Below are 11,975 nucleotides of genomic sequence, written 5' to 3'. Positions count from 1 at the left end.
TTCTAGTCCATCTGAGAAACGGTTTTAGATTTAGAGGGAAATCCAAATACAGAAGCAGGCAGTCTTTCTGATATGGTACTAGTTTCTAGGATTCAGGAGGCAAGGCAGAGGAATATAAAATCTCAAGCTGCTTTCTTCACCCCAAATCTTCTAGATCCTCAGAAGATGGACTCTAGGATGATTCCACCTTTCCCAGGACTTGGCAGTACAATTCCTAAAGTTCTACCATCATGGACTGGTGACATTTGACAAAGTCACAATAAAGAAAAGACAAGAAAATAGAGAGGGCCTCTCCAAAGGAAGATCTTAAACATTAAGGGCTCTGACTAATGGTCAAAACATACTGATGTTTGATATCAGAACTATTTTTATAAAGTAAAGTAGGGGAAGAGACTTAAGTAACAACACTGAAGGCAAGGAATAGAACCTATAGATTGGGTAGAGCATCACTTGCAGCTTTAACATTAATATTAGTTTATTTTAAACCCTTTTCTAATTTCTCAGGCAAACCTGAGCTAGCTGTACTTTTGCTATCACCTGCACGTGCAGGACTGGGCAATCATATCCTCATATTCCTTGTACAGGATACTCCCATTTGCTTCAATCAGAAGAATGCTAATGGGAACATACTTATAAGGGACACAGGAGGGCTGAGGGATGCTCTGGTCCACCAGCTCATTGACAAGGTTCTGGATAATGGCATGATTGGGAGAATTGAGACCATAGTGTAGTACCCGAGGGCAGACTCCCTTACAATAGTTTGGAGTATAGAGATGGGGAGCAATGATCCAGTGATCCCAGCCCAGCTGCCGGAAGCTGACTTGGAAAGGGTGGAGGGAACACTGGTTACTTTCAGGCCCATCACGCTCCCTGGAGCGGCCAGGAACCTCAGATGCGATACTGCCTGCTTGACGAGCCCTCCGCAAGAGAAGAGAAGGATCTATTTCCGTAAACTCTTCCAGGCCTCTTGGGAGAAGTTTGGCCTTCTGAACACTCTGAGTGTCATTGAAATAGAGTAACAAGAAAGCAGTGTCCAAGGATGAAGTGCCATGCCACCGGAACTCAAGAACCTCACTACCTCTTGGCTGCTGACACAGGAAGCGGAGTCGTAGAACCCTGCGCCCCTTGTGATTCCAGAGATTTTGCCCAACATGTTGCGTGATATCCATCTCTGTCCAAGCTTCGGGCAGTAGGGAAGGCTTTGAGGAGCCACTTCCTGAAGAAGGAAAGTGATCGGTTGGGCTTTTCTGGACCCAGGGCTCCACATGGCAGGAGAGGTGGGAGTGAGCTAGGTGAAGTTGATGGCGGTAAACCACAGTGGCTCTGACTAGTTGGTATGCTACCCAGTTTGGTCTCAGAGGAAAGTCCAGGGTCTGTTTGTGCCAGGGGCCTGCATCAGTAAGAGGGAACAAGAGCAGAGCATTAGCTTCTTACCTCCTAGCCTGAGTCTCGCTCACAAACCTGCTCAGTGCAAACTGACAAGCAGCCCTAAAATGAATTCAAGATCATAATAATGGCTATCATCTATTGAGCACTTACTAATGTATTAGATGCTTTACATACATTAGCTCTTGAATCCGCAAGAGACTTATGAGATAGTTATTTTCCCCATTTTGTAGACAAGGAAATTGAAGCTCAGAGAAGCTATGCCAGAGGACACACATCCAGTGTGTTAGAATAAAGATTTGAGCCCAAGTATTTTTCCCTTAAGACAAATCGTGTCTAACTTTTAGATCACTCATAGCACCAGGCTGAGAAAACACCTCAAATGCAGAATTGTGTGCATATATTGTATGTATTATTAGCTGACTATTAAAGGTGACCAATAAGGAGGGTCATTGGGACATACATGAATAACAAATCCTCATGCTATATCACTATACAGATGCAGCTTTAGGGTGACAGTCCAATACTGGGGGCTATGGTCCACCATCATTTCAAATCCTGGGCTGAGATGGCACAAAATAATTTTGTCTATCCACTCCTAGTGGGGGCAGGTATTTACCATTTCTGCATTCTATTTGAATTTCTTCTTGAGCAGCTATTCCCTTCTTGGGCCATTTCCCCCTTAACCCTCAGTCTCTCCCTTTTCCATTCCTTACTGGAGATGATTCTTCATTTACCCCATTCATTATAAATACCATTTTCAGCAAGGCCCTGTTCATGTAAATATTTCATTAGCTAAGAAGTCTACTTAGAAGCTATATGCCTTTTAGTGATTAAGAGTTTTAATCTAAACTGTGATGCTGACACCCAGTGGCCAAAGGGTTGGAAAGCTGGGCCTGCAGTGCTCTGACCTTCTGCGCCCTCTCCTGGCAAATGTCAAGAGCAACAATTACGAAAACCACGCACAGCAAGAAAAAGCCTGTCATCTTCACACATCAGTAAACATTCCCAAGTTAATTTACATATTATTCACCTAACCTTCCTTCTCCACTGAATCCAGGAGCCTGGAATTCTTCAGTAGGCCTGGGACGTTCAATATAGAAACTCTTTAATGTTTTGATGCATCAGGATTTTTTAAAATATTATGTATCTAAGTTTCAGGTGTAAAGCATCATAATTCAACATCTGTGTACACTACAGTGTTATCACAATCACAAGCCTAGTTACCATCATTTGTTACCACACAGTTGACTCCCTTCACCTATTTCACCCACTCACCCCCCACCCCTTTCCCTGGTGGTAGCCACTAATCTAATCTCTCTACCTGAGTTTGTTTTTATTTTTTGTTGTTCATTTGTTTTGTTTTTTTATATTCCACATATGAGTGAAATCACACATCAGGATTTTTTTTTAAGTTCATGTTCCAACTCATGCTTAATACACCCTCAAGTTTGGGGCACTTAGATATCATTCAGACAAGGCCCAAGCCAGGCTTGTATTTGCTTTCTCAAATTACTCCATACTCCCATCCTACAATAATCTTTCCAAGAGACCCACGCATACATCTGCCCCACCCTGCCTGAAAAGGAATCCAAACCCAGCCTCTAACAGGCTGTCTGGTGAGGAACTGCCCTTTCCTTTCAGACCCTGACATCACATATTTCCTGAAGCAGGGTGGGGTTGCTAAGGATCAGAGCCAAGAAGGGTCTGCTCAGAACTTTTCAGGGAAATGGCTGACTCACACATCCTGTGTGATTGAACCTGGAATAGCTCTCCAGGCAAGCTCGATTCAGCTGGGTCATCTCCTGATGGGAAGATCAGGCCCTGCTCTCTTGTCATCCATTTCTGGATCCTTTCCAGAGTCCCTAGATGCCGGTATGTCCCACAGTCAGACCAGGGTACTGGCCTAATTCTAGGCATCTTCCTTTCTAGCCTCATATCATCTATACAGAATTGATTTGTGCAGCTCCCAGTTGCACTTGGGAATGAAACCCAGATCCCTTGTAATGACCTCTGAGTCTCATATCCCATTGCTCTCCACAGTCTCAGTAGGTTCCAACCATCCTGATCTTCCTTCTGTTCTTCAAGTCGGACAAGCTTCTTTCCACCCTTTAGGCCTTTGCACATGTTGTTCCCTCTGCCTAGATCAGACTTCTTCTCACTCGCCTTCTCATGCAGAGTTTCTTATCTTACAGACCTCAGCTCAAATATCACCTCTTCAAAGATGCCTTCCCTGACAATCCCATGCAAAGGGAAGATCTCTTTGCTATTCTCTATCAAAACCACCTATTTCATTCTTTGATAGCATTTACCACAATTTACAACTATCTGTGTTTACTTACTTGTCTCACCCATGAGAACCATGCCTATCTTGATCATATTCCCACCACCTAGTACAATGTCTCGCACTTAGCAGTTGCCAAATAAATATTTGTTGAGTAAATCTCCACCCACACCAAGTTATCTTCTTTTTCCTTAATCAGAATGCATTCCCCTCCTTGTATGCATAATCTCTTTACTCCTTACACAAAAGTCCAGCTCAAATGCCACCTCCCAGTGAGGCCTTCCAACTGTCTCACTGCTTCCCTCTCCTTGCACTAAGCAGCAACCTATTTCTTCTTTGGAGTCCCGGGAGCCCTACTGCTTATCCATTTCAAAGCATTTGCCACACTGCACCACCATTGTGTGATTACTTATCTATCTATTCTACCATAGTGGGGGCTCCTGGAGGTCAGGGGAGCGGTTATTTGCCTCTTTATACCCAACCCAAACACAGTGCTTGGTGCTCAATTAAAATCTGTTAAGCAGTCAGCACAACAGGGTAATTAAAAGCACAGGCTCTGGAGCCTGAAACCCTGGGTTAGAAACCCAGCTCTGTTAATTACTAGCTGTGTTACATTGAGCCTCAGTTTCTTTACCTATAAAATGGGTATGTTCATAGTACCTACCTTGTATGATAGTGGGGAGGATTAATGAAAATAATGTTTGCAAAGTACTTTGCCCAATGCCTGGCACATGGTAAGCTCACAGTAAAGGTTGGTTTAGGGAAATGGTAGTTGTTTTACTTGGAGGGAAGGAGGGTAAATCGTGTCTGTTGTAATCGCTGAGACTAGCAAAGGCTTAAGATTGATCTCACCAGGTTCCCAAGATTTCCCTGAATGATGGCTTTCTGCATTTCACAGAGAGCCCCACACTGCAGGAGCCCACTGCTGCCCTGGAACAATGTCTAATGCAGATGTTTAAAGCAGAAGCAACCATAATAGGAACAAAGAAAACTCCAAAATACATTTGGTACCAAAAACCCGAAGTAGCAACCACAGTCTCAATAGAAAAGCTGTTTGGTGTACAAGGATATCAGGGTACCACATTCAAACACAAGTAGTTACAGACAGACAGACTTGAACTCAAATCCTGTCTCTGCCACCCACTGTCCTTGTGACCTCTGCAAGTTATTTAACTTCTGTGTTTTACTTTTCTTATATTTAAAAATTAGGCTAAGTGCTCCAGGACAGCTAATGAGAGTAGCTGTCATTAAGGATTAAATACGATAGCAAATTCTCACGGAGCCAGGTATACAGACTCTCAGATGTGAGCCTGTTTCTGTCCTTTCTGAGGCCTTGTAAATTTCCCCACTTCAGCATCCTGTACCCTTTGCCTTCTAAGAAAACAACACAAACAGCCCTGCACAGGAATGTATATGGCTATTTCTCAATTATAGCTTTCAGTGATATAACAAGCATTAAGACTTTCTTTGAAAGATAGGAGCTGACACATTGCTCAGTTGCCCTGGGGCCTGGGAGAGCTTCCTCAGGTAGGCCCCAAGGCAATCTGTTCTTAAATTGGGCCCCTGAAGGGAAACAGGGTTTGGAGCCAGCTTCTCCCAAGTTTGCCATCTTTTGAAAACCAAGCCTGAGAAAACCACCTTCCAGGCAATGAAGCCTGACAGTAAACTCGCAGATCCCCTTTTCTCTACACTCTTCTTCCCCATTTTTCTCCCCTCTAGGACAATATGGTATGATAACTCACCTCTGAGAGGTCTTGCTACATTACCCAACGGCCTCACCAGCCTCACCATGGTGGCCCCAATGGTGCGGTTCTCCCTAGGGTGCCCGCTCTCATCAGCTGAATGCTGGTACAACTCCAGCATATACCGCAAGGGAGGCCCTAGGACCCGTGGTTTCCTCTGCTGCTTGCCAGGGGCTTCTTCTAGCAGCTCCTGAATCAGGGGCAAGGTAGGGGCCTCAGGCAGGAGGGCAACAGAAGGCTGCCCTACCTGTGTCATTTGGACCCCGTGTTCCATAAAAAACACCAGTCCCCAAAGAAGAAGGATTCTAAGGATGCTTAGGAGGACCATCTTGAAAGGCTTGGTGTTCAGCAACATTTTCCGGCACAAACCCAAAGGATGCCACTCTGACCCTTTCCTTTCACACAGGTAACAGCATCCAGGCTCCACTACCACAAAGGATAGGGCAAGAAAAAATGAAAGGCAGGCAGGCAGGTCCTATGTTGCTTCCTCTAGGAGGATCTCCTTGACCAAAAGGAGGTCTTCTAAATTGTCCTCTTTGCATCAAAACAAACAGAAATGCAGGAGGGACAAGGCAACATGCCCCTCCTGCTCTCCAGGGCCAGGAACAAGATAGCACTTAAAAGGAGAGGTCCATCCCAGGACCTGCTCCCTTACCTTATCCACTAGGATGAAAAGAAGCAGCCCTATCCTGCTCCACTCCAGAGATTTAAAGGCAGCCTCTTAATCAGACCTTAAAGGGCCAGAGGCTTCCTGCTCCCATCCCACTTCCATGCAGTACTTTTCCTAATGCATCATTTCCCAAAATGAGGTGTACTAAGGACTTGCAGTGAGACTATCTGAGGTGATTGTTAAGAATTCAGGCTCCGGGGCCCAGCCCAAAACATGAACTCTCTGAGGGTAGGCTCCAGAAATCTGAATCTTAAATCCTCCAAGAAGTTCCCACTAAAATATGGGAACCTCTGTGTGAGTATGGCTGCTGGAGCTTGAAGAAGATACCTTAACAGTGGTTCTCAATCTTGACTCTACACTGAAATCACCTGGGGAGTTTTAACTATTATGCATTCCTGGGTACCATCCCCAAAGATTCTGATGTTGTGGGTCTGGGGTGTTACAAGGGCATCAGGATTTTTTAAAGTTCTGCAGGTGATTTTAATGCACGGCCAAGTTTGAGAACTCTGACTTAGAATTTTCTGGTTTCCTCATGGAAGGTGTTGAGATCCTGAGTGGGCTTCATCAGAGAAGCCTGGGGCAGTGGAAGATGAATCTGTGGAAGTTGGCTGGGAGCTGACCTAGCTTGGCTGGTTAATGGAGGCATCAGGGTTGAGCCAGTTAAGGCTACCCCAGACCAGGATTCTTCAGAAAAACGGTAGATGTAGTCCTGTCCCTGTCCAAGTAGAATCAGTTTGCTGGGGCTCTAAGGAGAAGGTGGGGAAGGAGGTCAAGATGTGGCTCTTGTGGAACAGGCATGGACTTTGTAAACAGACAGACCTGTGATTCTGTCTCTTATTAGCAGTCATTTAACCACTCCAAGGCAAATCTCTTCGTTTCCCTGAGCCTCAGTCTCCTCACCTGTAAAATGGAGATAACATATTTTATCTCATAGCTTGTTGTGAGGATACAAGGAAATAATCTGTGTTAATTCCACAAAACCTAATTAGGCATATGATATATGGTTACATGCTTGAAATTATTTGTTTCCTTCCTCTGTTTTTTCCAACATGGCCTTGGTCCCTGGCATGTATCGTAAAACAAAAGATATGGGCCCTCTAGTTCTGGACTCAAATCCCAAGTCAACAACCCATTAGCTGGTGACCTCAAGCAAGGTTACTCCCAGACTGAGTTTCTTCATTTGCACTGCTGGCTCCTACAGAGAGTTGTTGTGAATGTTGTATTGTGTACATTTTTATTTTATACAATGACATACAAGTAAGAGATATAAGCAGATGATTCACAATAGGCAAAACCTGAATGGCCAAAGCATGAAAAGATGTAAAAGAAATCAGAAAAATGCAATTTAAAACCACATGTGCTTCCACACTCATTGAATTGGCAACATATTAAAAGTCTGATGCTATTAAATCCAGGTGAGGATGTAGAATGCAGGTAACTCTCTTACACTGCTGGTGGGAATGTGATTTGGTACAATTGTTTTAGAGAGCAATCTGGCATTACCTCTACTGAGTTTGAAGATGTGCAATTCAGGTATTGCTACTATTGCTAGAACAGTAGCTTTTAGATATTTTGGTCTGTGACTCACAGGAATAAATATATTTTACATCAGACCCAATAGAAACACAAGCACACACACACACACACACACACACACACACGTATCTGAAGTAAACATTTCTTGCAACAATTTTTATCTTTCCAACATGTTGGGAGGGATAATATATCATGATGGGTAAGAACACAGCTCTGGAGTCAGGATCCTAATTTCAAACTCCAGCTCTACCACTCATTAGCTTGACCTTGGGCAAGTTACTCAACTTCTCTGTGCCTCAGTTTTCTCATCTGTGAAATGGAAACCATAGCCTATCTCTTCTTCAATTTTGTAATATATATGTAAAATGAGGTTAATCAAAAGACTTACCTCATAGGATTTTTGTGAGTATTTAATGAGTTAACACATGTAAGGCACTTAAAAGAGTGCCTGGCACAAAGTAAGTACTAGACACAGGTTAATAATTATTACATTTCATGCAAGTTGTGCTCTCCAGAAAGCTGGGCTTACCCTGAAGTGCTAGTTCTGACCTCATATGAGCTGTGGAGAGGTAGCCCATAAGTTTCTCTGTCCTCCATGTCCACACCGCTTCTCCCTGCTTCCTTTCCCCCTTCTCTGCCTCCCGACATTCTCTTTGGCCCTTGACCTCTGTTACCAATTTAAACTTCCTATTTTCTATCCAACATAACTCAGTAAAAGAGCAAGTTATTAGGACAACTAGCAAAGGATCCATACAAGAGTTCCCAGCACAGTTTTCTTTGATGTTTCTGTGGTATTTGAGTGGGATTATATACGTCAAGAAGATTTTTCTGCCATAGTAGTAAGATTTTGATACAGGATCAAAAGAAGTAAAAAGAGACAACATATTCACTGGAAATAACATGATTTGGGTTAGAATTCCGGGTTCTGCCATTTTTGTCTGTTGCTTAATCTCTCTGCATCTCAGCTTTCTTAACTGTAAATTTGGAATATTCTTTAGGGCTGTGGTGAGATTTAAATGAGATAATGTATACAAAGTATTAGCATATAGATACTCTTAAATAAATGTTAAAATTTATCATTAATAACCTATGATTTTAAACTGTATGTAAAGTGTAACTGACTGAAGGAAATATCTACTCAGCATCCTTTTAAGTTCAGCTGAATTTTTATTCCATCCCTCTACTCACCAGGGCTTCAGAAGACTCACCTGAATGAATAGGTCAGCTTTCTTATTTTCAGAAAAAGATCCAAAAACTAACTCCATTCTTATCACCAGAATTGAAAGAAGCTGACATGATTATTTCCTGGAAATGCCCCCTCGTGGGCCTGATGTATGCTACTGCCCCAAACCCCCAGAAGAGGGCACCAACTGTCTTTCCAGCCTTTATGGTTGGAGCGGTGGGGTGGAGTGGAGGGGCAGGTTATAGGTGATTGGAACAGGATCTACTAAATGATATTTACCAGGCCTTTCTGCTTTAGAAAAAGACAGTATGTGAAAACACTAATTATTTAAATTGGACAGTTTAGGAGGTGATTATTGACATGACTGAAAGTGTTCTTGACACAACAAAATAGGTCACCACAAGTTGCTTTGAGCAGCAGGAAACCTTAATGCACACTGTGGGTTAACTTTTCAAACTATAATGTGCTGGGCACACTGGTAAAAGGCATGAAATTTACAAAAGAATAGATTTTTATCCAATTTGGGGGAGCATGGGTATTGTTTAAAGTACATATGTACTTTAAACATCATCTTTTACATGATTACAATTTACATTTCCTTACAATTGTGTTCATTCAACAAATATCTAATAAGTACCTCCTATGTGGTTGTGTAAGGTGTTAAGGGTGCAGGCCTATTGCCGGACTGCCTGGGTTCAAATTCCAGCTCTACCATTTAACTAGCTTGGTAATTTTTGCAATTGACTTAACCTCTCTGTACCTCAGTTTCCTCATCTAATAACAAGGATAATAATAGCAATATTTTAGAAGACTGTCGTGAAGATTAAATGAGTCAATGCATATAATAAGCATACTATGTTCTAGATACTGTACTAGACACTAGGAGTACAGAAATTAATAAGACAAGTTCTTGGTCTTTAACATTCCCAGTACTATGCTTGGCACTGCAGTAGGTTGGGGGACACCACGATCAAACAGTTTCTATCTCAAGAAGATAAGAACCTTGATAGAGACATAAAAGATAGGAAATATTTCCCATAACCATGATATTTCCTCTGATTACTCTTCTGAGTTCTTAAAATATAGACCTATTTTCTAGATGTTCTGTTAAAAAAATCATTTTCCTTAAAACAGAGAGTATGGTATATTTCATAAAAATATTTATTTGGCACTAGACTGTATCATTTTACATATTATATCTCATTTTATCTTCATATCAACTCTGTGAGTTAAGTACTATATTCCCATTTATAGGTAAAGAAGTTGAAAATCAGAAAAGGAAACTTGTCCAAGGTTGTACAGCTCACAACTGGTGGAATCCACTGGGATTTGGACCCAACTCAGAGGAAATTTCAGAGCCCCTCTCTTTGTATCTTGTAGGTTGACAATGGACATTTAGCCCCTTAAGAAGACTCAGCTCCCCAATAAGATAATCCCACAAAGATTCCTGAGTACAGAATTTTAACTCTCATCATTGCTTATAGACCATAACATTCCCAGACAACTAGAAGACCAGGTTTTCTTTTAGCCAAGTAAGCAAGCGAGAGCTAAGTAAGAGCTAGGCATGATACACCCTGAAGTTCCCTTTGGCCTCAGAGACACCTGCTGTCTTTGGAGCTTTTGGTCATTTTTGGGTAATCAAGTCATCAGTAATCATTGACCGTATTCCCATTCTATAGCCTCCCTCTGTTTAATCCCAGTAGCTACTTGTATTTCTTTAATTTGATAATAAAGCAGATGACTAGGTAACTGACTTCCCACATTAAAGGTAGGGAGACTGTGCTTCCCCTGAAAGACCTACAAAGACTGGTTGCATACGTATCACTCCATCTTCTATTGTATGTCAGCTTCGCAGGGATTGGCATGGCTGAATACAAATGGATCCTGGGCCACAACAACTCAGTACAAGGAAGACATTCTGGATACTTGGGACAGGGAAGAAGGACATTAAGAGTCACCTCTTCAAAGATTCAGCAGCTATTCTTCTGTTCTGCAGGTCTACAAGCCCTGCCCTCACCATAAAAGTAGAGTCTGGTGTTAAAAAGGAAAAGATCTAGAGCATAGACCTAAGCCAAGCACTTGAGATCAACAGTGGGGAGTATAAGGGCTTACTTTATTTTATTTATTTTTATTGGAGTATAGTTGATTTACAATATTGTGTTAGTTTCAGGTGTACAGCAAAGTGAATCAGTTATAATTCTTTTCCCATATAGGCCATTATAGAGTACTGAGTGGAGTTAAGGGATTATTTTAGAATGGTCACTTTCTCTCTCTAAATAAATTGTTGACACTGTCTTGCTGAGTCAGACAGGGCTAGTAATGACTTTATCTAACTTTTCACTTCTGATGTCAGTAAGAAAATGTGCAGGTTGATGTTTCTTCTGTCCATAAGAAGTATTCCCTTCCCCTACTACTATGGCAAGACTTCTGGAAAGACCAGAGCATAAGCCCGCATTGACCTGGGAGCCAGAATCCGGGACACAGACACTGTGGGTCATGAGGTTTGGAAGTACAGATTCCTTGTCTCACCTTTTACACCTTAGACTCTAAGATTTACTGCTCCACTGGGGCCATGAGGAGAGTCCAGTTCCATCCCTCACCATGAAACAGAAAGTTGAAGGAGAAGCAAATTTGTGAAAGATAAATTAGTTGCATAAACTTGGAGACATCCCCAAACTTCAGCCAAATTTCAAAGCAGACTTCAAATCTTTTGGATTCTCAGGAAAATCTAGTGACCACTTTAAGGCTATTTTTCTTTTTATCTCTTCTCAGGTTAAGGAAAAGCTGGTAGATTCTATTTGACATAATATTAGAAGTCCTATCCACAGCAATCAGACCCGAAAAAGAAATAAAAGGCATTCAAGTTGGAAGGGAAGAAGTAAAACTGTCATTTTGCACATGACATGATACTATATATAGGAAACCCTAAAGTCTCCACCAAAAACTATTAGAACTAATAAACAGATTCAGTAAATTTGCAGGATACCAGATTAATATACAGTAATCTGTTGCTTTTATATACACAAATAGTGAACTATCAGAAAAAGAAAGCAAGAAAACAATCTTGCTTAAAATCACATCAAAAAGAATAAAATATCAGGGCTTCCCTGGTGGCGCAGTGGTTGAGAGTCCACCTGCCGATGCAGGGGACACGGGTTCATGCCCCGGTCCGGG

The 11,975-nt window shown here is 42.1% G+C and overlaps 1 protein-coding gene across 1 annotated transcript; it reads right to left on the bottom strand.

Annotated features, from left to right (window-relative positions):
• Window positions 1-497: 497 nt before the first annotated feature.
• BMP15 (bone morphogenetic protein 15) lies at window positions 498-5,814 on the bottom strand. The gene is made up of 2 exons (XM_007450928.1): window positions 5,413-5,814; window positions 498-1,390 (listed from the first exon to the last, which is right to left on the bottom strand). Exons 1-2 carry the CDS (start codon window positions 5,765-5,767, stop codon window positions 534-536), a joined length of 1,212 nt encoding a protein of 403 aa, XP_007450990.1. The 5' UTR covers window positions 5,768-5,814; the 3' UTR covers window positions 498-533.
• Window positions 5,815-11,975: the final 6,161 nt, after the last annotated feature.

This window comes from Lipotes vexillifer, unplaced genomic scaffold (assembly GCF_000442215.2).
Source record: "Lipotes vexillifer unplaced genomic scaffold, Lipotes_vexillifer_v1.1 scaffold129, whole genome shotgun sequence".
Classification (NCBI taxonomy): domain Eukaryota; kingdom Metazoa; phylum Chordata; class Mammalia; order Artiodactyla; family Lipotidae; genus Lipotes; species Lipotes vexillifer.
Note: the sequence above shows the minus strand (reverse complement) of the source record. Positions and strands in the feature narration are given on the sequence as shown.

What these genes read in the sequence shown, in the direction of transcription:
- BMP15 (XM_007450928.1), bottom strand. Translation starts at nt 5,767, where the DNA reads ATGTTGCTGAACACCAAGCCTTTCAAGATGGTCCTCCTAAGCATCCTT. An exon ending in TGTAGCAAGACCTCTCAGAG is followed by an intron (nt 1,391 to 5,412) that starts GTGAGTTATCAT and finishes TTACTGATGCAG; the next exon opens with GCCCCTGGCACAAACAGACC.